At 39.4% G+C, this 27,247-nt stretch overlaps 1 protein-coding gene across 1 annotated transcript in view; it reads left to right on the top strand.

The window, feature by feature from the left end:
• SVEP1 (sushi, von Willebrand factor type A, EGF and pentraxin domain containing 1) overlaps positions 1-27,247 on the top strand; it is a 112,911-nt gene that overhangs the window by 49,979 nt on the left and 35,685 nt on the right. The window contains 22 exon segments of the mRNA XM_010726146.3: positions 348-509; positions 1,237-1,398; positions 1,720-1,881; positions 3,826-3,920; positions 5,078-5,174; positions 5,879-5,992; positions 6,824-6,937; positions 7,702-7,903; positions 9,357-9,387; positions 9,389-9,515; positions 10,684-10,885; positions 11,478-11,653; positions 12,792-12,916; positions 15,769-15,892; positions 16,436-16,606; positions 17,733-17,906; positions 20,203-20,322; positions 21,044-21,220; positions 21,969-22,053; positions 22,347-22,538; positions 24,234-24,401; positions 25,494-26,166. Coding sequence (XP_010724448.3) covers positions 348-509; positions 1,237-1,398; positions 1,720-1,881; positions 3,826-3,920; positions 5,078-5,174; positions 5,879-5,992; positions 6,824-6,937; positions 7,702-7,903; positions 9,357-9,387; positions 9,389-9,515; positions 10,684-10,885; positions 11,478-11,653; positions 12,792-12,916; positions 15,769-15,892; positions 16,436-16,606; positions 17,733-17,906; positions 20,203-20,322; positions 21,044-21,220; positions 21,969-22,053; positions 22,347-22,538; positions 24,234-24,401; positions 25,494-26,166 — 3,653 coding nt within the window.

The following is a 27,247-nucleotide window of genomic DNA, read 5'->3' as shown; positions in this document are numbered from 1 at the left end:
ATGTTCCTAACCAAGGCTTGTGGAAAAAGGATGCTTTTGTACCCAGGATTCCACTCCCATGGGGAAATCAGGCATATCCACACAGTTGGTGATACTCAGGAAAGCAGTACTTGATATGCAGTCTTTTAATCTTATTTGTTACTCTTGTGGATGAAATAGGGAACTGGATTGTTTCCTGTGCGCAGTGAAATGTTTACAACGTTCCATATAGACAACTCATGCAAGCCCATTTGCTGAGGAACACTTACATTTCATATAGACAGGGTTGATTAAATGAGAATTCCAGAGACAAAACAATTATATATGATTATGTATTCTGAGGGAACCTTATGTTTCCAACATTACAGTCAACTGTCCTTTGGGTACCTACTACTCGCTGGAGCATCACGCCTGTGAAAGCTGCTGGACTGGATCCTACCAGGATGAAGAAGGACAGCTGGAATGCAAAAGTTGTCCATCTGGTAGTTACACTGAGTATCTACACTCCAGGAGCATCTCAGAATGCAAAGGTGAGACCTTCATCTTTTTCAGACAGCCACCTCTGACTGGCTAGTGCCATCCCTTTGGTCTTCATTACAGGAATGAGATTAACTTGTGAAATGAGAATTAGTCCTAACTGACCATTCATGTGTACATGTGAAGAGAAAAGGCCACATTTTCACCACTTCTGTAGCATGCACAATGTTCAGGCAGATATTATAAGTTTAAGAAGAGCTGGCCCTTCGAGTTTTGTTACATTTCTGTCTCCTTTCTCTGAGATTTTGAGTTCATTTTGCATGAACTAATACACTTAAAATAAGCCATTCTTGTCCTTGCCAACCTCTCTCTGTCCTATGGTGATTCTAGATGGGTTTTTGCATTCCACACTGCAATAGTCTGACTTTGAGCACCTCAACTCCCTTATCTCTTTGCTTGTACTGAAAAAGAAGTTAGTTTCATTGCCTATTTATTGTTTTATTATTCATTTTGTTCATTAAAAATGAGTAACTGAGTTTCAATAAATCGTCTGTGAAGGTGATTCATTAATAATTCACAAATATATTGTCAATAGCTTAGCACAAGTCATTTTTTTTTGTTGTTGTTCTTTGTATGCATAAAACCCTTCAGAGTAAATTCAAGAAATAAAAAGTATTATGTATAGTGTATTATGATTTCAGCATCTTTTTCAGAGGTTAGGAGCCTAGGAGTTTCCTACTTGGACATTACTTATTTTTTGTGATTTTTTCTGCCTTACAGCTCAGTGCAAGCAGGGAACATATTCACCTAATGGTCTTGAGACCTGTGAAACATGTCCACTTGGCACGTATCAGCCAGCATTTGGATCCAGGAACTGCATCTCTTGCCCAGAAGATACCTCAACAGTAAAAAGAGGCGCAGTAGATGTCTCAGCTTGTGGAGGTGTGTAACAGATAGGTCTATGACATTTCTACAGTTACATTTAAAAACGTGGAAGGAAGCTGCATAGAAAGCTGTCTCCATCAGCAAAAAAAATAGAAAGAAATACTTGCCAGATATTTAATACGTCCTTGAGAAGAACTTTTCACTTAATAGTGAAATAAACATCTCTTAGGGTTGTTAATTCCCAGTGGGTTTCACCCCACTCCTTAAAATCTAAGAAGGAACTGTGAGGGAAGGAAAGGAAGTGATCAGAAAGGGTGCAGGATGCTGGGTCAGGCAGAAGTGATCTCTTTCAAAAAAATGTCCTTTTTGTTCTTGCAGTACCATGTTCTGCAGGGGAGTTCTCTCGTACAGGTTTGACACCTTGTTACCCTTGTCCCAGAGACTACTATCAGCCAGACCCAGGAAAGTCCTACTGCTTGTCGTGTCCCTTTTATGGAACAACAACAATCATTGGTGCCAGATCCATCACAGATTGTTCAAGTAAGCCAAATTATCTCTTCTGAAAAAAAACAAGTAATGAGAACATGTAAAGGATGGCCAGCAGTAGTCTTAAAGAAAAGATCCTGTTTTTTTTTTTCACAAACTCTCAGAACAAATGTAGAATTTCCCACTCAAGCACAGATGTTCACTTTTATTTTGGCATACTGGTGTTATCTCTGTGCTATGTGGAAGGAACAACTGTGTGGTATGTACCATGGCTTAAGAACAGCATATGAATATACAGAGTATGTATGTATATATGCATATATACACCTGTGCACACAATGTATGTGTAAGTGTGTATGTGTACAGTGTGTGTATATATATATACTTACATAAATACAATATATATATATATGCAATGGGTAAGGAAATGGCTGATGATTGGGCCCAAAGGATTATGGTGAATGATGTTATATCTGGCTGGTGCCTAGTCAGTAGCAAAGATCACTAAGGCTCCATTTTAGGGACATTTCTCTTTGATGTCTTCGTAAATCACTTGGATGTAGGACTAGAAGGTGTTTTGAGCAAGTTTGCTGACAATACTAAATTGGGAGCAGCTGTTGACTCCATCAAGGGTGGAGAGACCTTGCAGAGTAATCTAGACAATCTCCAACAGCATGCAGTTTAACAAGTGCTGGATTCTGCACCTGGTAAGGGATAACTCTGGCATACATACAGTCTGGGGGATGAGACACTGGAGAGCACTCCCTGAAGGAGATTTGGGGATTCTGATTGATAGCAAGTTGAACATGAGTCAGCAGTGTGCCCAGACAGCCAGGAAGGTCAACTGTATCCTTGGGAGCATCATGCTTGGCATTGCCAGCTGGTTGAGGGAAGGAATTGTCCTACCCTACACTCCACAGGTGCAACCTCACGTTGAGTACTGTGTGCAGGTTTGTACATAATACATAAAGTACAAAAAGGACATTAAACTATCAATGAGTGTCCAAAGGCAGGCTATGAAGATGGAGAAAGTTCTGGAGGACAAGAGGTGTGAGGAGTGGCTCATGGCAGCTGCAGCTCCTCACAGAGAGTGGAGGGCAGCGCTGAGCTCTGCTCTCGGGTGACGGTGACAGGGCCTGAGGGAACAGCATGGAGCTGTGTCAGGAGAGGCTTTTGGGGTTAAGGAAAGGTTGTGCCCCAGAGAGACATGGGCATGACACAGCTCCCCAGAGCAGTGGGAACACAGAACCGTAGAATCACCACGATTAGAAAAGACTTCCAAGATCATCCAGTTCAACCATTCACCAACTTTCCCACTATACCATGTTCCTTAGTATAACATCTAAATGTTTCTTGAACACCTCCAGGGACAGTGACTCCAGCACCTCCCTGGGCAGCCCATTCAGTGCCTGACTGTTCTTTAGGAGAACACATTTTTCCTAATATCCAAGATGAACCTTCATGGCATAACTTGAGGCCGTTCCCTTTAGTCTTATCTCTAGTTACATGGGAGAAGAGGCTGACCCCCACCTCCTTTCAGGTTGTAGAGAGCCTTAAGCTGCCAGAGTTCAAGGAATGTTTGGACACTGCCTTCAGGCACTGCATTTGACTTTAGGTAGTCCTGTGTGGAGCCCCAATTTGGACCTGATGATCCTTGTAGGCCCCTTACAGCTAGGGTTATGCTACAATTCTATGGTTTTTATGATTCTATGATACTGTGATATGTATACAAAAGAAAGTATGTATGTGTATGCACATATAAATACATGGGACATGTATACTTACATACCTATATTTTAGAAAACTTACAAATACATATTATATACATAAATACTAAATGCTACATGCTTGCTGTGAATTTGGGGTTTTATTCCCATAAATTCACTTTTTTCAGACTCTCTTTAGATGCATTACTGAAATGCAGTTCTGATGCCCTCATAGAATATAGACCTTACCAACTAGCATTATTAACTGTATGTTTGTATCTTTCCCCTTTAGGTTTTGGCTCTACTTTCTCAGCTGCTGAGGAAAGTGTGATGATGATACCAGCCTCTCCAGAAAACATCAGCAAACAGTACAAAGTCAGCAGTCAGGCAAGGACAAGATATCTTTTCTAGTATTGCCTCTAATAAAAGAAGCCATACATCTTATGTCAGTACTAAATTAATAAGGCTTTTTTAAATGTAATTGTTATGCTGACTGTATTTCCTAAAGAGTTGAGAGTGATGATTGTTAGGGGAACCTTCAGACCCTCTTTCTGATTATAAAAGCACTTCTGGTGAATAAAAGTGGCCTCATCAGCTCATTGGTAGTCTTAAATGTTGGACTTCAAGCCTTCACCTGATGTATGAGAAATTTATCAGACTTATATAAGAAATGTAAACTCCATGGAGAGAGTTCAGTCAGTCCGTGAAAAGTAAGTTGATCATACTTGGTCATTTTATTGCTTCCACATGCTGGATTGTAGCAGTTACTACCAGGAACCTAAGTCCCAGTTGTAAAATCTTTATTTTGCTCATTACATTATGGATATACTTGAGGGGAGGCAAGCAGAATTCCCTTCTGTTTTGAGTACTGCTTTTGAAATACAGGCAAGTCCTTACATAATAGAAACTACACTATTGACAGTGTGTGGCACAGATGCTGCCTTACCCATTGCCCAGTCTGTAACTCAGACAAGGCTGCTTTATATGAATCAAAAGTGAAGATGATGTGTTAGAGGAGCAAAGCTGACTGGTGATAAGATAAAGATGTTGAATAATGGTTCTCATTAGGTGACAGACTTATCTGTCATGATTGTGTTTGATCACATACTCAAGGAATTCTCTGAATTCAGGTTTGTAAGCTGAGAAAAAATAACACCATTCACTGAAGCCCACCAACAGTTCAATTAATGACCAGTAACAGGAAGTAGGAAGTGATTAGCCTGCGTAAAAGGATGTAAAGCAGAGAAACTCTCATATAAAATACAGCATAGTATAAAATTTCAGCTGTTAATCATAGCTCAGAAAGTTCTAGGGGTGGAGCCACAATGATCATGTTTTGGTAATTAAAAATAGCAATCCACATTTTTCTCTAGAGAAATAAGAATGATTGGTGTGTAGGGGAGACAAAGAGGAAAGACTAAAAGTTAATGCCAGGGATAATTTTATTCCCAGCTTTCCAAATTGATTATAGAGCATGCTATTTAGAATGAGAATATTTTGTTCCACATCATTTACTGTACTTGTATTGTTATTGCCTGTGGCAGGTGTTTCATGAATGTTTCCTGGAGCCATGCCACAACAATGGGACGTGCAAACAGTTGGGAAGTGGATATATTTGCATATGCCCAATTGGATATACAGGTAAAAAATGAGGGAAGCAAAAGGAAAAGCTAAGATGGCTCCCGGTCTTTAACATGAGCAAAGATAAAGGAGCGGAACGTTTCAGTGCAAGAGTATAGGCTAACTAAGTGGAATGTCTGCATAGATTTATCGCACATAAATATTAAAAGAAAAGAAATAGTTCCTCATGTTCTTGCTGAATTATATGATGTTTGTCAAAAGGGGATTACGAGTGGGATTTCTTTAAGTGGTTTTAATAAAAATTCCATGGAATTCAGTGAGAGTGGATTGAGAAAAGCTTTGTGGATTTGAAAGTTCTTTGCTTAGTGATACTTATGATTAGCAAAACCTGGAACTTTGCACTGTGAACAGCTAATTCCACCAGATATTCCTTTTCTTCTTCCTGTAAGCTTCATGGTTGCTCCAGAGCAAACAGATGACTTGTTACCAAAAAGTTCCTGATCTGTTAGTTGTGATAGAATATTAACTGTTACCATCTGGAACTGATCAGACTGTTGTCTCATATTCTTCATAGTTTTTTTTTGTCTCAGCTTTCTGTCTCAGGTCATTGTTACAATACAACCTAAGAAAAGATAACTAGAACATCTACTAATGTCCACAATTGATAATCGTATTTTGCTACATTAAGTAATTGTAACTTCTGTAGTTTTTGAACAATTTCTTGTTTTGTTTCCATGTTCTCAATCCTTTATTTTGCATTCTAGGCTTGAAATGTGAAACAGAAATGGATGAATGTAAATCCTCTCCTTGCCACAATAACGGAGTGTGTAAAGATGGCATTGGGACCTTTGTTTGTCATTGCAAGCCAGGCTATTCTGGTAACTTAATTGTTTCTTCTTCAGAAACATATTATTTCTGTGTTAGGTAGATAACACAAAACAACAGGGCAGTGCTAAATAGAACCATAACAGGAAACCAGATAGATAGATAGGCTAGAAGAAAGTTGTACTGTAAATGAATAGCTTCTGAAATAAAAAGGACAGTCACTCTGAGAGCATGTGCTTCTGTTCTGTGATATTTTCTGAAGATGAAAAAAGGAAATAAAGAGTGAAGATTAGGAAATTAGTAAATAAGTACAGGGAAGATGTTTGTGAAACTGAATATGGCTTGATCAGACAAAGCATTTATGCATTTGCATTACTGTAGCCCTGAGTTAATAGCTTTTCTCTTGTCTTGTTCCTCAGTCTTTTTAACTGCCACCTGCATGCATGTCAAAGATGTTGAAATATGTGGGAAACTAACATACTTAAGTACTTTGCCAAAGTACTTAATTTCTAAATATAAAAGTAAACTATTAGAGTACATCATTTGGCAGTAGATTAAAAAGAAGACCTGAAGTTTTCCACCAGAAATTGACTCCCTTGTTAAGTTTATGGCCATGCGTATATTGACAGCAACACTTGCTGAGTATTTTTAAAACTTTGTAAAGACGAGCCATGGTCTTGGCATATTCCACATCCCATCAGCTGAGTAATACAGATGATCTGTTTCAAATGTTTTTAACAGTGCAGTCAAACATGGAGTTTTATCGCTTGATCTCATCAGGCCTTTGTTATTCAAGTGTTGCAGTGCAATTCTGTCCTCCTTTATTTGAACACGACAGCATGTAAACCTAGACTATGTTGATTGTGCCCTTTTGCTATTTGAAGGTCTCTTGTGTGAGAAAGATATAAATGAATGTAACTCCAGTCCATGTTTGAATGGAGGTCACTGTGTCGACGAGAAGAATGGTTACCACTGCACTTGTGCAAAAGGATTCACAGGTACACTATTTCTTGTGAGCCAGATTTCACTCTTTCTAACCCAAAAAGATGTCTTCCTTCCCTGACCAAAGTATTTCAGTCTCACTGCTATGTGTTACATATGTGGTATGTTGATTTGGTATATTAGCTTCCACAGGTTCGTGTAGTCTCTGAGAGTCCTTGTGGTGCTATACTGTGGCTTCAGAAGACCAGCTGGGTGATTGGTCTTCTACTCCAGATCTTGCCAATAACTTCCTGTGTGTTGAGGAAAGAACAATGCAATTCCAATTGATTGAATTAATTTGTGAAGAAAAAGTAAAATCATGTGCGGTTTCTTTATTCTTCAGATCTTGTAACACGGTTCTCTATTTCAACGGAAATCCTCAATATGACAAGGAACAAAATGTCATTTTTTTTCACTTTTCACATTTTCCTATTATATTTAAGGTTCAAACTTAATGTCTTTTGTAGCAGCCTTCCATTAGTTGATCAAAATAGTTCCTCTGATTATCTCCTGATTCAGTCCAAATTACTCATACAGTAGGCAATATCCATTTAGATTCCTGACGTAAACGTTAATTTCTACAGCTGCAAAGATTGTTCCTGTAACATTTCTCTGCCCACTTTACCTCAGATGGTCGAGTAAATACCAGTCCTGCCACTCCAGTATTTGCTGTTTTCTCGGAAGCAGACAACAGTTCTTAGAAACCAGGAATGGTTGGGTGACCTGACCTTTTTTCAGCTTAAATCAAAATGCAGCTGAAACTTTGTTCTTTTCTTTCTAGGTGCTCACTGTGAATCAGAGGTAAATGAATGCCTTTCAAACCCATGTCTTAACAGAGCTCTTTGTGAAGATCGAGTTGGAGGTTTCTCCTGCAAGTGCCTCCCAGGTTTTACTGGTGTCTTGTGTGAAAGAAACATTGATGAGTGTCTCAGCAGACCCTGTAGGAATGGGGCTACATGCAGAGATGGTATCAACAGCTTCAGGTGAAAAATAAATGATATAAAACAGTGTGAAAAGTCAGGTCTGTTGTGGTGCTTCACATTTCTTAAGTTTCAGTGGGGTCACTTTATGCACAATAACAGAGATTTTAAAAGCAAAGAAGATAAATCCTAGGTAGACCACAAAGAAAATATGCAGAGCTTGATGTATAAGAATGCTAGGATTGCAAAGTGGTTGAGTGAGAGGTTTATTGTGGTTTAATCCCCACAGGCAGCTAAGCCCAACGCAGTTGCTCACTCTTCTCAGTTGCTTAGGGAAGAGAATCCGAAAGGAAGCAGTGTGAAAACTTGTGGTTTAAAGTAAAGACAGTTTGATAGGTAAGGCAAAATATATTCAAGCAAGCAGTGCAATGTAAAGAATTCATTCACTGCTTCCCATAAACAGGCAGATGTTCAGCCATTTCCAGAAAAGTAGAGCTTCATCCTATGATAGTTTATTGGAAATACAAACACTGTAACTCTGTAACACTCCTATGCTTCCTCTTTCTTTATCCCAGCTTTATTTCTGAGCATGATGTCATAGGATATAGGATATCCTTTTGGTCAGTTTTGATCAGCTGTCTTGGCTGTGTCCCCTCTGAAATTATTCTGCTGGCAGGGCAGAATGAGAAGCAGAGAAGTCTTGACTCTGTGCAAGCAGTGGTCTGCAGTCGCTAAAGCTATTTTCATTACCATCCAAAACAAGTCACCATACAGGTTAATGTAAGGAGGCTAACTCTATCCCAGATAAAACCAGGACATATTTAAATACTCTTACTCCAAAAGAATTACACTTCTCTCAAGTCTCAAGTACTTGCTTTCTTCTAGAGTAACTGATGGTAGGATACGTATCTGATAATGCTACCTTTGCCTACATGACACTGAGAGAATAAAAAGGTTAACATATACTATTGGAATCTTTCAAATTCTTATTTATACTCTAGTGTATCTGAACTCAGATCTGTTATGAGTACTGATAAGAATGTCCTGTTGTGGATCACAATGAAGAGACAAATCAGCTAGTATTGTCTGTCTTTAACAAGGCTTTCTTTCCCCAAAGCCCCAGAAGTTTTTTTGTTTTTTTGAATGTCATGTTTTCCCTCAGAGTACTTATCTGCCTGCAAGGTCAGGTACCTCGGTTCTGTAATTCTCTAGTCTTGAGAAGGCATGCTTCACTCATAGGAATCCAACAATAAAGTCTCCTAGTTTCATGTGAGGAAATGCAGACATTGGATTTGAATATCATATTATCCCTGTTAAGAACTAAAATGCTTTAACCCTGTCAGCTGATAGCATGCAAACATACTTAAAAGGAACAAACAAACTAAAACTACATTTATTCTGTAGTATACATTCTGCTCATTTTTCAGTGTATGGCCTCTCCATTTGCAGATCTGGTGTCTTTGTCTTATTTATTTACAGCAACCACATTTAAAGTGTGTTCTCTTTTCCTCCACAGGTGTCTGTGTGTGACAGGGTACACAGGACGTAAACTGTGAAGTGAACATCAATGACTGTGCCTCCAGCCCCTGCTTAAACCATGCCACCTGTGTGGATGCCCTGAACTCGTACGTTTGTAAATGTCCTCCTGGCTTTACAGGCAGCAGGTGTGAAACAGGTACACAGGAACAAGTGTCAGAAAAAGGTGGCTTGATTGAATCTCTGGGTAGAATTTGCACTTGCTGAACTGATTTCATACCACTACCTCAGAATGCAGATGGTGGGACTCTGAAAGGCTGAGTGAAGCTTCTGTGACTGCAGCATTAATACATATAATTGCAAACAAGTAACACCATATGTGCTAAGTCATATCCGCATGCATTTCTTTTCTAAAGTACAGGTATAATTTTAAGACTCTTTATGTCTGTCGAGTGAAATTTGTATGTACTCTGTGTTTTTGAGTTGATTAGCTCTTTGTTTTTCTTCTGTTTCTTGCAGGACCTTCCATTATAGAGGTAGTGATGAGGGCCCAGTAGTCTCAGCTTTAGAAGTACTAAGGGTATCAACTTTCCTGCAGTCAGCTAAATTGTATCACATTTGGTGCAATTCCCAAAGTAATGGTGGAGTTATACCACACAACCATGACACTCAACACCATTTTTCTTTTAGCCAAAACATGAAAGTTGTACTGTTTTACTAGTAAATGGTGAATCTTTTAACAGCAGTTGAGAAATCACGTCGATATTGCAAAGATAGGAGAGAACATACAGATCTTTTAGACCTTTTAGACCATATCTGAGTTAAGTAACACCTAGCTTTCAGGAGAGCTCCAGATGGTACATTTGCATGTAATATTCTCATAATGGATGCCAATCTGCATTAAATATGTGCAACACAGAAGTGTTCTACACCAGTGCAGTGTATTGCAGTTCAGGAAAAAAAAAAAACACTTTTTGTTCATTTGCTGCTTTTTGTATATTGTCTCCTGTGCATGAAAAGGCACAAGCTGATCACACCTTTTTGGGTTGTTAGATGGCAGATGGCTCTGTCAATTCATTATCAGGAGACTGAAAAGCATATCCAGTGCTGTGGATATCACAGTGCCTTGTGAACAAGGTTCTTGTTCATTCTTTGTTAGATTATCAGCTGCATTTTCAGTTGTAAAAGAAAGCGCTATATGCTGGTTGATGCTTGACTGTTGTATGTTCTTTCTCACTCTTATAAACAAGGGAATAGTTTCTGTAGATGGGTTCTGTTCCATTTTCTTACATTTGAGTGGAATCCATTCAGTACCGTTTCAGGGTTTTCTGGAATGTAGCTCTGAAAACTCTTTGTCTTTGTTGCAGAACAGTCCTCTGGTTTCAATCTTGATTTTGAAGTCTCTGGTATCTATGGGTACGTTATGCTTGATGGTGTTCTTCCATCGCTTGGTGACATCACATGTACATTCTGGATGAAATCCACTGATAGCACCAACTACGGAACTCCTATTTCTTATGCAGTGGAAAATGGAAGTGATAATGCATTTCTTCTGACTGACTACAACGGGTAAACCACTGTTGCTTTTCTTAGCTTTCAAGATGTTTTAAATTGATAAAGAAAACATAGCCAGCATAGACTTGAATCTCAGCTTTGCCTTTTTTGGGATAGGAAAACTGCATGAAAAGTTTACCTGGAGTTGCTCCATTATTTTGTTTACTCACTGTTTCATTTCCTCCGTTTCTTGCTCAGTTTAAGAGTAATGACAAGAAAACAGTGAAGTTTGAGAAGCAGAATTTTTTTGTCTGGAATTACATTTACATCATTTAAATGACACCTTGAAACAGTGATTGTAAAAGATTGAAGCTTAGCACTCAGGATGTGATGCCAAAGGCAAAAGAGGATCTGAGCGAAAACTTTAGGAAAGCACCGTGCAGCCATAACTTGAATCAACATGTTTTAGTACAGGAACACACTACATATTTCACTGAAATATGCATAACATAGTAATTCTCTTGGGAGGTACAAATACTTCTGGAGAGATTTCTTGTATGACGCAGACGCATTTAGCAAATAGCATTTCTTTGAGTCATGTGGGACTGGCCATGTTCTTCAAGTTGCTGCATGCAATTGAGTCTGCTTTCATCTTCCTTCTACACAGTTGGGTTCTGTATGTAAATGGAAAAGAGAGAATCACAGACTGTCCTTCAGTGAATGATGGTAATTGGCATCACATTGCGGTCACATGGACATGCATGGATGGGGCATGGAGAGTATACATTGATGGAAAGCTATCCGATGGAGGCAGTGGGCTCTCTGTTGGCTCAGAAATCCCTGGTATGCTTTGTTTGTGTTACCCCAGATCTGTTGCCTAATTTTTGTTTTTCCTGCAGAATTTTCTGTACCTGCAAAGAAATGATAATTTTCGTGCTTTACCACGTTTCCAACACTTAGGCGCGAGGATCTCCTTTGCTCTTCTTGTTCATGAAGATTGTTCTTTCAGTCTTACTGAAGGCCAAGTACACATTTCTGTGCTGAAGTAGATAGCTTCTTTTGAGGCTGGCACAATTTAGTCCACAAACCAGCCTATGTTGAGCAGCTTTTGGAGTGGCTTTGAGAGAATATGTTTCCCACTCAAGAACCTTAAGTATACTGACATTTCCTGTAGAAATATGTGCTGAAAGTTCATCAGATTATCCTTCTACTGTTTGTTACTCTTCAATGTCTTCCTAAAGTTATGTTTGCATTCCATCCTATCAAGTTGGATTTTGCTATTTCATTGTTTTCTGTGGTCAGTAGTTTTTCTGGTAATATCAGAAGACAGGAAAAGGAAATAACTTTAGCATCAAATTGCTGTGAATGGCTTGACATTAAACTGCTGCAGAGATTTGGTTTTGCTAGTGTTTTCATACCACTACCTTCAGGATTTACAAACTTTTGAAAAACTCCCATACCAAAAGAAAAAAGAAAAGAGAAAAAGCAGCATGTTAGTCTGTGCACACTGTGCTTTTCCATCTGCTTTCCAATAACACAGAAGTTATCTCCAGAGGTAAGACACAAAACTTGTAGGCCCCATTACTCTTCAGTCTACACGCGCCTGTGGCTTACATAATGCACATCCATATAATCTATGTGAGAAAATGTAATTTACGTAGCATGCTGGAATGTTGATTCTGTTCTAATAATCTATGTGCTTCTCAGGGTTTGGATTCAAATTTAATCTAAGCTTTCCTGAAGGCAGGAAGTGCAAACTGGCGCTGTGAAATATGCCCCTCCTGCTCAAAACTGTATTTTGCATTGCACTGTAATATATTTCACAGTACGTGCTGGCTAGAAACTGTGTCCTAGAGCCAACATTGTAAAAGTCCTAATAACTTGGGGTAGCAAAATTTTGCTTTACTGTTCATTCTTCCTGTGGGGATTGCTGCTTTAAGATATTGTTTCCTGTCCCTGTTCTAATCTTCTCCGAGATTAGGTGGTGGTGCACTTGTGCTGGGACAAGAGCAAGATCAGAAGGGAGAGGGATTCAATCCAGCTGAATCTTTTGTTGGCTCCATAAGTCAGCTCAATATCTGGGACCATGTCCTGTCTCCACAGCAGGTGAGACCTTACTGCAGTGTTCAGGCATAGTGATCGAAGCACAGGATGGATGTTTGAAAAAGCGCTCAAGGACCTGGTCTCTGGGACCTGATGAAGTTCTGTCTTAGTAATTTTCTATTTTGACTGAGTTTTTCTGCACTAAGTTGCTTTGAAGGAGAAGCCTTTTACAAAAGCAAGCAACCTGTTAGCAGAGAGAAAACCTAGGGAAATGATATCAGGACTTGTTTTACCAATTCCAGTTCCTTCCTCTTGCTATATATAAAGCCACATTAAAATTTAACATGGGAGGCATCATAATTTCAGTTAATGCATTGGATGCAGTGAAAAATCTTCGAGCTTTGTAGTCCCAGGAAAAGTCTAGATGATCAGTAGAACTGAGTATTAGGCTGCATTTTCTCAGGTATCAAAATATAGATTTGGCACTAAACTTCCACAGAGTTAAAAAATCACAGTGGATCAGAAGATGTCTCCAAGGGCAGCGATCTCACAGCCTCTCAAAGGAACAAGTTTCAGTGCTTGGTTATCCATAAAGTGTGTATTTTTTCTTGAAATCTAACTGCAACTTCACAATTCTTCAGTTTGTAGCTGCTCTTTCACTGTGCTATGTTCACTGTTACATATTAAGTATTGATGCATGGGGATAATTGCTCTCTTGGTTTTCTGGCTGTTGACCTGTTCACACAGCAGGAATACTGTTATCTCTGTTATTGCGAGACAGTGGTATTTCGTACCACAGGTCAGACAGAAATTATGAATCACCTGGTAACACTTGAGTATCAAAGACTAAATTCAAAGTCAGAGAGGAGGAAGGAGCTCTTCTCTTGATGTAATTTTAACAATTGTGTCATAATTTGGTGGTTTATCACTCTGTTGTGCCCATGATCCAAAATAATGAAATGAGTATGTAATAGAAAAGAAGTTAAGCCAAATCTTTGCTTCCGGCATCCAAATGTCATCACTGTTTCTTTGTCCTTTTCTTTACTACTATTGCTTTCTGCTGTGTTCAGAACTAATCTGCTGCTATTCTTGGCCTTTGAGATCTCCATGTAAGCATTGACAAGTCAAATCTTCAAGGTTTTTTGTAATAGCAGTTAGGAAGCTAATGAGTATATGTGTGATTATACAAGACATGCTGGTGAAGAGTTTAAGCGGGATTTTTTGGGTCTTTCTCAGTGTCCACCTCTCTTTAATGCTATTGACAAGCTGGATAAAATTCAAATTTACTTCAAATGCAGTGGGACTATAATGAAGAAGAAAGTCCTGCCTGTCATTTGTAGTAACTGTGTTACTTATCTTATGAAAAGATGTGAAACTTGACAGGGAAGTAAGCCAAATAATCTTCCTTTAAAGTTTTTACCTCATTCATTGTAAAGCTTGTGATACTAGATCACTACTGTTATCTCTGCTAAAACCAGTTTTGTACTAGCCAGCTAGAGCTAGTCAGCAAGTCTTACTGTCTTATTCTTTGTCATATAGGAAAGTGGGGTGACATGGATATGTTGTGCTGTGAATAACAGAAAGGCTAAATCCATTCTTTAAGATTTTTCTTTGTATGCTTTAGTTTCTTATCTACATGCACATTTGTTTTGCATGGGCTCATTCTTTTGTTGCTGAATAGCAACAGAAATATCTTTATATATCTTCATATGATTGGGTTCTTCCTGCCCAGTGTTCTCCTCCACATGACTTTGAAGGGCTGATCCCACATCTGTTTGGTCCACAATGGAAAAATCTTCCTGCAAATTCCTGGCAGATGCTTTGCAGCCCTTGTCCTTAGCTGTTTCCATCAGTGCAGACTGTTGAAGTGACATATTTGAAATGGGCTCTGTACTTACAGTCCAGGTAACAGTCTTCTCCAGCTCTAGACTGATCTGTCTGTTAGAGTTCAGGGCAGGAGTAATGTGAGAAAAGTTCAGTATGAGGTTCATGACACACCTTCCCTTCTCACAAAAACAAGCAGTATAATACACTGTTTCATCCATTCAAGACTGGACAGAAGCCAGCAGGCCTTCTCACGAAGGCAGTTAATCCAGCTGCTGACCAGGAACTGGGCACAGCTGGGGTTTCAGGGCTGGCTGTGCCCTGAAGCTACACCATGTGGGTTAGGTGGCAGTGCTGACATGTACCCAGGCCAATGGGCTGCTCATCTTTTTTCTTGTTAAATCATTTTTTCATGGTGCTAAAGAAAACATTTGTTTCTCATTGATGAAGAATTACTGGAATAACCCCGCAGCACAGCAGAGACAAGGAATAGGAAGTAGTCTCAGTAGCCTAATTACTAACATGCTCTCTTAATTGAATAATCATCTTTTCAGATCACTTCACTCTTTAATATCTTAAAAGAACAGGAAATCCTTCATTGTCCTTCTACTCCATATTTGATCTCCTCAGGGCTTGTATGGTTTTTTTCAGCAGTTCTGTGGCTAGCATATTATTACTTCTTACTTGGTGGGGAGAAAGGTAGTAGATAGTTGTGTGGCAATAATACAATTTAATCCCAGTCACACTCTGGATCTATCTTTCCTTTTTGCTCCTGGATTTACAGTGAGCAAAGGTAATGCAGAGTGAATTCAAAGCCCATGTCTTTTACTAGCACTTTTTTAAGGAATAATTTTTTATACTTTGCTTGTGTGACAAGTACTCGTTTAGATACTACCTATTCACATGCCTATCCACAGCTAGCTGGCTCATAACTACAGAATAACAATTAATTCTTGTGCTAGGAGAGAGTAACATGACTCATTCAATGATTGGTTCTAATACTGCATGCAGACATAAAAGATTTTTTTTTATAATATTCTTATTCTACGTGTTCCTTAAACATTACCTAATCAACTGTTTTAAATCTATAGGTAAAATCTCTGGCTACATCCTGTCCAGAAGAACTCCAAAAAGGAAATGTGCTAGCCTGGCCAGATTTCCTTCCAGGAGTTGTGGGAAGAGTGAAGATAGATTACAAGAGTATATTTTGTGCTGGTTAGAACTTCTTTTTCTAGAACCCTTTTTTTCTGAACAATGTTGTAAGACTATGTTACAAGGTTAAATATGCTAGTTTGCAGCCTGTGTCCTACAAACCTTGAATAAATTATTTTGATAACTTAACAGTTGGAACATTCAGTCCTTCATTCTTCAAATTCCACAGTTTTGTAACAAAAGTTCATTGGAATCTCTGACAGAGATTTATTATTTCCTGAATTGAGATAAGAAATATGGAAGATGGTGATTGGTCAGGAGGAGGTTTTCTTTGTCTTTTCTTTTAAAAGTAATTGGACATTATTAAAATATCTTCTGTCTTCTCACTTCTTTTCCTACATATTCTTTTCCTTGTGTTGTATTCTGATGATTCTCAAAACTATTTGAATCCAAGTAAGATGTAGCTTAGCGTAACACTTCTCAATCTTTCTTCTGGATAAACTTACACAGGATCAAGCAGTCAGTTAAGAAATGTATTCCTGACAGCAGGAATATATGTATAGATATGTATATATCTCTTACTGTATACATGCATTTTGTCCACAGATTGTCCATCTTTGCAAGGATCTGTACCACATCTGCGTGCCTCTTCATCTGATTTAAAGCCAGGGTCAAAAGTCAGCCTTTCCTGTGACCCAGGCTTCCAGATAGTGGGAAACTCTGTTCAGCACTGCCTTAACATGGGACAGTGGACGCGACCCTTTCCACGCTGTGAAAGTGAGTTGACTCAGTGGGCTGGCAGGATTAGGAAATCTAGACTTCTATTTGAGCCCTAATGCTATTCATGGTCTCTTTATCCCTTTAACTATGATGTGGTTGAATCTATCCATGTTACAGCATATACAAACATGCTTAAAGTTAAATGCAAGTTTTACTGGGCAGGAAAAACGCTGTGATCTGATTCTGACACTTTTTTAGTCAGTTTCTAATGACTGTGGCAGAGATGAGTCCATTTGGATCAGGAAATATTCTGAGCTTTCCTTCCCCATAGCACCAGGAATGTGGGAGATGCACAGGAAATACTAGAGTCTGTGATTTTTAAGTGTCACTGAGAATGTTTAGTTTGAAATAAAATCCTTTGTGTTAGTGTATTCTAGAGTAGTTTCTTTTAAAGACAACAAATACTTCTTCCAGGACTTAGAAGACAATTCTAGAAGACACTTCCGGAATTTTTTCTAGGAAACTAGGCTGCATAAATACTCCTATCTTCTGCTTTTCTTTTATCTGCTCTTCTATGACTGCACATGTGACTGTAGTTGCATACAGTGGAGCTGACCGTATTTCTCTTTTCGACGGAACAGCAAATTAGCTCCAGAAGTAAGTTAATGCGTGATCTCAAAACTAATCAGAGATTTGGTGATAAATCAGCTTGGATCTGGAGAGATTTTTTTACTACACTCAAAGAGATGCTAAGGGATATATGTGTGTCAGGAGTTCCAGTCTCACTGTGATCTCAGTTTAGTACTGTGACCTTGCAGTAATCTGCTGATTTTGCACTGTTCAATCACAGTAATATTGAGCTTGTTTTTCAGTAAAGGGAAATAACAGGAACGTCCATACAAGCTTAGTTTTCCTTTTTCCCTAAGGCCCATTAAAGATCATTAATTATCAGGGGAACAAAAAGACATCTACTGAGATCGTAGTCACAGATTTCTCCTCCAAAGCTAGCAGAATGTCAGGAGCTGGAAAGTCTCTGATTGACACGTGCCCACAAAGTAAGACTCTTCTTTACGTGTAATCAGTCGGCAACTTCAGAAAAATTCTGGGCCCGTGTGAAATCATTCTGAAGTCAGTTTGTGTCTGCTCTGCTAATATCTGTCCCTTCTTTTCACACACATTGCAGGAATCAGCTGTGGAGTGCCTCCACCTTTAGAGAATGGCGGTTATGCTGCTGAGGACTTTTTTGCTGGCAGCACCATTACCTATCAGTGCAACAGTGGCTACTATTTGCTGGGTGACTTTGAGATGTTCTGCAAGGACGATGGGAGCTGGAGCAGCATTTCACCATCATGCCTTGGTGAGACATGCCATACATACTGCTGAGTGGACTGGCCATCTTGTACTTCTGTGCTGTTGGGTTTGGGTGTGGTTTCATTCTGAAACTGTGAAAGCTAGGCAGAATCTCAGAAATCACATTCCAAAATACTCACATTTTTGAAATCGTGCTCAGCATTGTGTCAAGCCAGGACTCCAGTCTGGTACCTTTCTTTCTCAATCCCGTTGTAAGTCCCAAACCCTATACTCCATACCTAATAAGCCCGCATTATGCTCCCAGCCTCTCTACTTTCAGGTTCTATTCTTGGAATCCTTGCATTTTCTGCTACTGAACTCTGCATTTCCCTGCTCCTCAGCATGCCTGTCAGCAAGCAGCTGCAGCACTGAGTAGGCTGGGAGTGCGGTTATGGACACAGTTCACATAGTTGCCATATCTTAACTTCCTTCCTAATCAGCTGGGTCTGATGTACCAGATGTAGATTTAGGAGCTAAAAGGTGAGAGACCAGCACTCTGCTGCATACACAGGGCTAAACATATCTTCTTGAAAGGCCATGTCTCCAGCAGATCCCCTGGAATACACTGACAGGCTGTACTCAAATTGCTGCTGCTCACTCATGTCTAATATGGGTTGCAGGGTAATAACCTGACAGTGTTTGTCTTTGATTCGACTGGTTGTTTTGTCCAAACGTGCAGCTACAAAACTTAGGTGTGGTTTTTTTTTCAGTCAAAATGAGCAAAAGTCAAGTGAACAGCCTTCTAATCCTGCCAAAATTCTCTTTAGATCAGGATCCATCTTGTTTTATAGCATTTAGTCCTTTGGGACTCTAAGAACGTCCAAACAGACCATCCAGTCTGCTGTTCTTCTCTTTAATCAAAGGCATAAACATGACCAGACTCAGAGTAAATGTTGCACGGCTGTCCGCCTAGTTCAGCATCTCTGCAATAGGAAGAATGATCTGGGAAAGGAAATTCCCTGTACTTCACCTTCTAGATTGAAGAATGGATGTGGAAAATGAAAACAGTAAAAATTAAATTAAAACCCTGGGCCATTCTTTACCTTTCTTACTCACTCTCAAGGCAGGCACTAACAAAGCCTGACACATAAGCCATACACCTATTCCCTAGGATATTCTTTTGCTCTGCTACGGATGACTCAATTGTCCTTCCAGTCTTTCTTGTCTTAAAAGAAACTACAGGAGGAGCAATCATTCAAGTTCTGCTGTAGTGGTATTTTGCATTCTCCTGATGCTTGTGTAATTGGCAACAGCTTTGATTTTAGTGAACCATTTCCATCCTGCATGTCAGAAAGAAACTCCCTTTCTTTTCATAGCACTGTTGGGATCTTTCGTGCTGGCCAGACTCCTTCAGCAGTGAGGAGTTAATGCACTGATTCAGAAGATCTTGCTTTTTTATCTGTATTATTTTTTCTTGCCTCAAAGGGGCAAAGGTTGGCATCTATCCTGTAGAAGGATGTTGAAATGAAGAACTGTTCTATCTCATAGTGCTCTGGCTTATAGGAGGAACAATCTCTGTCACCACTATTTTTCAATGAGATATTTTGAAATTAATCTCTTGCAATTTATGACCCGCTGTTTCATCACGAACACTTCTGTTCAGTCAAGATTTGAAATCTCATATGAAATAATTTGGGCTTAGGAATTTTTTACTGTACAGTACCATGTGACATGTAGCATAAGTTATCAATTGGCATTTCTAGGCACAGTTATCATATAAATAGTTAATTATAATAACTGATGTATTTTGAACTCATTTTAACGTTCCTGTCAGCTACAGAGACTTCTCATTTTTGGTCTACTGTAAGTCTCTTCAGCACAGATGGGTCTTTTCTGATGTTTTGTGGTTCAGAATGTTTACCCCATTGGCTGTTTTCCTGTCTTAACATTTGGGAAGTTTGAGGTGTAAAGGATTTCTAAGTGAGTGTTTCATGCAAAAGCGAACCCTTTTAGTGTCTGTCCGAACTAGTAAACAACAACACATGAGCTACACTGAATGTTCTTTCACTGCTTTGAAACAAAATACTTTTGTGGAAGCATTGATTGAAGATTAACAGGAATTTTTCTTCAGTTTTCTCACATTTTACAGTATTTTATAGTAAGTTTCCTAGAAAACATAAATACTAATTTAATAATGAAATCTTATTGCTGAAGCATCAAAACTGTGACTGAAGTAAGCAATTTTTAATTATGCTAATTAAAGCAACTCCTTTTGACAGTGAAACAGAAATTTGAAAATTTGAAGCAAATGTGTATTACAAATACCATCCTAAAGACATCTTTATTATGTTTCTTTTTTGTAGATGTTGATGAATGTGCTGTTGGATCAGACTGTGATGAGCATGCATCCTGTCTCAATACAAATGGATCCTATGTTTGCACCTGCATTCCACCTTACACAGGAGATGGTAAAAAATGTGCAGGTATGGGAACGAAAAACATTATGCTAGTCTTCCAAAATTCTCTATAGGCCACTGTCTTCAGCTGTGGAAGACAGCTGCCAATAATTAATTGTAGAGAGGTACAAGAGAAGCATGCTCTGTGCATCTAATCACTTTGGCCTGAACAAGGCTGTGAGTAAATATCTCCATTATTGACAAAATTGTCATTTGGATTCTGCACAAGACATGTGCCCTCTTGCACACACAGTACATATGCTGGGGATGGCAGTGTGTGCCAGTTTTTGGAAAAGAAATATTGGCATTTAGCCATTTGAATAGGGGTTGAGTTGCCTATGAAAAAATTAAGCAAGGTGGCTTTGAGTAAAGATGACAACACAGTGGCATAGGTTGGAATAAAAGGTGACCTAATTTCAGGTTGAGGACTGGACACACAAGAGTGAGCTTTCTCTCATGGAGGGATAAATGACTGCTGGATTTATTTGATTCCGACAATGAATGCAAACAGTCAGAGTGCTTACATTCAGAGTGCTTTATCAAGATTAGCTTACTTGCATGAGCCTTCAGTTTCTGTCACTTAACAGAGAGAACAGGAAAAAGCCAGCAAGCTTGGATTTGGATTGTGGATGTTTTCCATGTGTTCTGCTTTCTCACCTTTGGAAAATTCCCAGGAATATCTCCTAAAACTTTTCACTAAACCTCATACTTAGTGATGTCATTAATAGTTTTCTTTCTTCTTCCTCAGAACCAGTGAAGTGCCGAAATCCGGGAAATCCAGCAAATGGCCATATGTATGGAGACATGTACAGTGTTGGCAGTCAAGTAACTTTTTCTTGTGAAGAAGGGTTTCAGCTGACCGGAGTGACTAAACTTACATGCATGGAGTCTGGAGAGTGGAGCCACTCAATACCATATTGTGAAGGTGTAGTTCATGGGGCGACTGCTGATTGTAATATGCATCAGTGTAGAGATGAAAGGGGGAAGCTGTCAGAGACCATGACAGCTAATGAATTTTTTTTTCTAGCAGTCTTGAATCACAAGATTGAAGTCTCTTTTGTCTTAAGAGATGTAAGTGCCAACTAAAGTTACTAACAGTTTGCATATTCACAGTGTAATGCTTCTGCAGATCCTCCAAAGTATCAAAGGTGTAGGTTCATCTCATTACCTTTTTCCTAGTGTAAGCTTTAAAAATGTCTTTCTTTTCCATCCAGCCTCCTGTTTTCAAGCAACTTATGAGAAAATAATGTCTTAAAAAGTATTTAGTGTTTCAGTGTAAGAAGCAACAGGCTGGTGCACACAGACATACATGGCACAATTGTGAAAACTGCTTTAGAAAACCAGAACTAATGAGGTGAAGCAACAGTAAAAGGAAGGGATGATGAGGAAAAAAAAAGATTTTGTCCTTAGGAGGAGGTGGAGATGAAGTTCTGTTGGTAAAGTGTACAGTATGTGGGACAGTTCCAGCTACCTATTTCCAGTTAGTCAAATCTCTCCATAAAGTTGAATAGAAATAAAGAGCCTTAAGTGTCAGCTACAGCTTATCCAAGAACCCAGTTTCTCTAGGGGGTTTAGATCTCTTCAAACTTATTTAGTGAAAATAAATATTCTGGTTTTCTGTTTTTTTTAATTTGTGTTGCATCAACTTCTCTTGTGATCCTATCTTTTTAAAGCTATATCCTGTGGTCGTCCCATTATTCCAGAGAACAGTGCCATTTGGGGCTCAAATTTTACATACCGCAATAAGGTGATATACAGGTAGGAATTTCATGTTTGATGTCCCATGTTAATAATTAGCATCTAGCAGCAAATCAGAAAGAGCATGTCAGAATTCAGAAAGTGTTGAAAATAAATGGAGAAGAGTGAGCTGGGTTTTAAAGATAAAAAGATACTTTAAGTTTACTTGCATACTCATTTTCTGTGCCCTGCTGAGAAAGCTGGTAAATGAGAGTAAATGAGCAACAAAGGCAGGAAAGGGGTGGCCAATTAGAGGCCATAAAAGTTCATAAAAGGCTCTGTGTTTGACCGCAACTCTTTTTTTTCTCATATAGATGCAAAGATGGGTATAGCATAGTGGGTGAAAAGGAAATTATGTGCCTTGCTAATGGTGTTTGGAACCATCCTCCCCCCTCCTGTGAAATGGTGACGTGCCCTAGCCCACAGGATATTAGCAATGGAAAATACACACTCACTGGCACAACCTACCTTTCATCTGTATCATACAGTTGTGACAATGGATACAGGTAAATACTGGAATATTCCTGAGACAAATTTTAGCAGCATGCTTCCAAATTTAAAAAACTGTTGAAAGATCTACTTACATCTGAAATGGACAAGGCTGGGGTGATTGCTCAGAAAGTTAAAATACTAAAAGAAAATTTAAGAAGACTTTTATAAAGCTCGGAAGTAGTTCCTGCTTTTCATACTGAATTATGTTTAGATTGTTCAGATTCTGCCACACATGTATATGTATGCATGTATGCAACACTTTCATTTTACCGTTAAGCTTAAATACATATCTTGAATATTTGGAAATCAGTATTCATTATTTTTGGAGGTTTTCATTTGTATTTAAAGATTATCATTCACCTAATAAGCTTTAGAGCACATGCAGTATTATGTTTGGTATAGTTTTAAAGAGCCTTTAGTGAAATAATCTTCTGTTATTCATTTACTCCTCAAAAGCTCTGCAGTAGTTGTTTATTGTAGTCTTTTACTCTGTTTTACGTTTGTAATCAAATACACTGTAAAGACATTTCTAATAAACTGCAATTACAAAAGAATAGTCATGTTGTATTCAAGGATATGGTGTTAACTGCAAGTCACAGCCTGCCCCTGATACTGCTTGTATCTAGCAGATGTACTTTGACAAAAAATGGCCTCATATGGACCTCTAGGTCTGATTATTTTTTTGCTTTTTCCTGCTGCAAACATTCCCCTGTCCAGATGCAGGCAGGTGTGAGGTACGCTCATCTAGTAAAAGTTTAATCCATTCCCTCAGTTTTCTGAGTAAATACAGTGTTTAAGTACCTGAGTGAATCAGGTCTCAATCCAGGGTGTGGTTGCCAGTCTCAACATAGCCAGAGTGTTGATGGTATACAACTTGATCATCAGAGAAACATAGACTCATAGAATCCCAGAATGACTTGGAAGGAACCTTAAAACCCACCCAGCTCCAACCTCTCTGCTGTGGGCAGCGCTGCCACCTACCAGATCAGGCTGTCCAAGGCCTTGAATGCCTCCAGGGATGGTGCACTCACAGCTTCTCTGGGCAGCTGAGCCAGGGCCTCACCATTTTCTGAGTGAAAAATTTCCACCTAACATCTAACCTAAATCTCTTCTCTTTTAATTTAAAAGCATTCTCTCCTGTCCCATCACTGTGTAAAAAATCAGTCTCCTTCTTGCTTATAAGCCCTTTTTTAAGCACTGGGAGGCTGCAGTGAGGTATCTCCACAGTCCTCTCTTCTCTTGGATGAACAAGCCCAGTTCCCTCTCTTCTTACAAAAGGTGCTTTAACCTTAAATAATTGTTTAAACACCCCATGGCCCTTTATTGTTCCTGGTGTAGGGAACCTGCTTTGGCAGAGGGGTTGGTCTCGGTGATCTCTAGAGTTCCCTTCCAACCCCTACAATTCTATGATTCTGCGATTCTGTGATTCTGTTCAATAGTGGTCAAAACTACAGCAGAATTTAGTGTGTGTGTGCAAAGTACACTGAGGTCCCAAAATAATTCCAACAGCTTTCTTGTCAAAGCATTCTGAAAAACAGTTTTCTGATAGCATCAACATTGTATTTTCATGTATAGAAGATGAGATACTGAACTCTGCTGAAGTCAAAGTCACCTTGGCTGGGGCCAGGAAATCAGAAGGAAAACACCTCACGCTCTCCCTGTTCTCACAGCCTGAAGCAGCAGCCTTAGTAATGATTTTTGTGTCTCAGCCTTCAGGGACCCACTGTACTTGTCTGTGCATCTTCGGGGAACTGGAACAGCACACCTCCAGCTTGCAGCATTGTCTCTTGTGGATCTCCTCCTGCCATCAAAGACGCGGTGATAGAAGGAAATAACTTTACTTTTGGAAACACAGTCTCTTACACGTGCAAAGAAGGGTATGTAGTTTAGTACTACAGGACAAGTAAAACTGTTGCAGGCCATACAGCTTTCTCCTCTGCTGCTTCCCAAGTCCTTTATAACTTTTCATGAATTACTTTGTCACTACTTCTGTCTTGCCTCCCTGGGAATTAAATATGATGGAGGCTGTGGGCTGTCAGGTTAGTATGGGACACCAAGGCATTTCCCAAAGCAGTGAGCTGCACGACAGCTGAATATATCTTGAAAAAGAATAATGAAGAGGATTCCGAGGGCAGGACAGATGAGTTTCTTGGAATTAGACCTAGTACTTCTCTAGTATACTCCAGGCTGTGACTGTAAAGAATTCACCATCTCATCACACTTACAAGGGCACTGTTTTGTTTTGAGAAGTAATACAAGTGTTCTGGTGTTTTAAACTCTGGTTACTTAAAACTGTTTATTGAGGTGCATTATTTTCTTTAATTTCCATCTGTGCAGTTGTAGTGACTTTTCAGAACAAATTTCATGGCTCCATTTTGATGGTGTAGCATGAATGTAGTGTTGGCCTGAGATACTGGAAGAAGCTATGCGCATGCGTATCTTCACAGCTCATAAGCACATTGCTCATAACACTAGCAACACTTTTTCTAGGTAGATTCTTAAGGAGCTTCTCATTGTTTGCAAGTGTGAAATAATTAGAAAAAATTAGATGCAGCTAATACAGGAAACAGAAGACTTTTTTTGGGCTTTTCATCTCTGTCTCTCTTCAGTTCTGCTAAACGGGAATAATTTCTGGGTGGGATAGTTTCTTTGAGGAGTGGATAGCCTGTCCCAGCACGGTATTTGTTCATTTGCAGTAGAGAAGTTTCAGTAAAAATGGAATCGTAATCAGATGGACAGATAAGAGAGTTGTATTCTGCTCAAGATGTTCTAGGATATTTGATATTTGTTATTGTGACATCTCACCCATGGATGGTTTGGCTTTGAGGTCTTTCATTTGAAGTTGGTGGTAGCTGTTGTAAAGGATCCTATTTATCTTCTGGAGTGCTAACAAACTATGGGGGCTTAAGAAACTGTAGATGGCATTTAACAGTGTTTGATTGACTTCCTATATGGTTTCTTATCCACAGTTACACTTTAGTTGGTCCTGCAACCATAGAGTGCTTAGCTAGTGGCGAGTGGAGTGTGAGCCACCAGCAGTGCCTGGCAGTGTCCTGTGATGAACCACCCCATGTGGAAAATGCATCACCAGAGAATGGCCACCGCCTCTATGGTGATATAGCTTATTACTTCTGCTCAGATGGCTACAGCCTGGCTGATAACTCTCAGTTGCTTTGCAATGCGGAAGGGAAGTGGGTGCCTCCAGAGGGCAAGAAGATGCCTTATTGCGTAGCTGACTTCTGTGAAAAGCCATCCACTGTCTCATACAGCATCCTGGAGTCCATCAGTAAAGCCAGGTTTCCAGCTGGCTCCATTGTGAGCTTCAAGTGCATGGAAGGCTTTGTTTTAAATACTTCGGCCAAGATTGAGTGCCTTCGAGGAGGCATCTGGAATCCTTCTCCATTGAGCATCCAGTGCATTCCAGTTCGCTGTGGAGAACCTCCCAATATTAGCAATGGCTATGCCAGTGGGACCAATTACAGCTTTGGAGCAGTGGTGGCCTACAGCTGCAACAAGGGGTTCTACATCAAGGGGGAAAAAAAGCGTACCTGTGAAGCCACTGGCAGCTGGAGTGGCAGTTTGCCCACATGCCACCCAGTGTCCTGTGGAGAACCGCCCCAACTTGAGAATGGCTTTATTAAGGTAAAACATCTGTTTTCTCATCTGCCTAATAGCATAGCAAATTGAATACATCTTCATAACTGATGCTGTTTTTTTCTCAAGGAATTCAGTTGATTTCCTCGAGGTCTCAGTCTTCACTTGTTTAGTCTGTGAGTGACTTTCCTAGTTATCTAGAGATGTACTGCTGTGAAAAAGAATCTGCTTTGAATTAGATGAATAAGTGTGGGATAATTTCTCTGTGTGTTTTAGATACAAGCATATTTCATTGCTGAGGTCAGAAGTTGTCCTTTCCCTATCAAATTGCTTTGCAACAATGCCCAAAGTTAGAAATCTTGTGGAAGCCCAAAGCTGTAACACCTCTTTAATCTGTGCTATGCTAAGGGTAATACTGTGGTAAGGAAGATCAGAAACATTATTGTAAAATTTAGCTTTGAATTTCTTTAGCATTTTTCACCTGAACATTTATCCTCTTTCCTTACGTCTAGCCACATGGGAGTGTACATTTGCTAAGAATTGGGTTTTTTGCATTCCAATTCCCATATGAAGTTCTAGCAGTAATAGCAACAATTTCTGTTTGGCCTTCCACACCTATACTCCTCTAATTAATGCATATAATTTGGTAGTGTCTTCCTTAGGCAGGTTTACTCCGTAGGTGTTCATTCCCATTAAAGTCAATTTTTAATATCTCAGCTCTGCAACTTTGATAGACTTCTCAGCTGCCTGCTGAAAACTCTGCAACTACACTTGGGACACTTAAAAAAGTAGTAGTACATCTGAAGACTCCAACCTTGGATACACATGTAAGCTAAGGAACTGTAGCTACAGTAGTCCATTTCCTGGCAGCTTTTCTCAACATATTTCTGTCTTTCAGTTTACATTTCTTTTGGTCTCACTGGTCAAGAGAGGAGAACGCAGAAAGAAATATTTTCTAGATTTATTCTCTAAACCTTGAATTTTTTCTTCTCTTTTTGATTGTGCTTTCAGATTTCCTGATAGCAGAGTGCATCATTTGAGGAAAGACATGCTGTGTCTCTTATTCATGTTCATTTCTTTGCGGACAGCTTTGTCTACTGTCTGGAATTCAGCTAAAAGCTAGATCGAG

Source organism: Meleagris gallopavo, chromosome Z (assembly GCF_000146605.3).
Source record: "Meleagris gallopavo isolate NT-WF06-2002-E0010 breed Aviagen turkey brand Nicholas breeding stock chromosome Z, Turkey_5.1, whole genome shotgun sequence".
Taxonomy (NCBI): Eukaryota; Metazoa; Chordata; class Aves; order Galliformes; family Phasianidae; genus Meleagris; species Meleagris gallopavo.
This window is presented reverse-complemented; position numbering and strand designations above follow the sequence as displayed.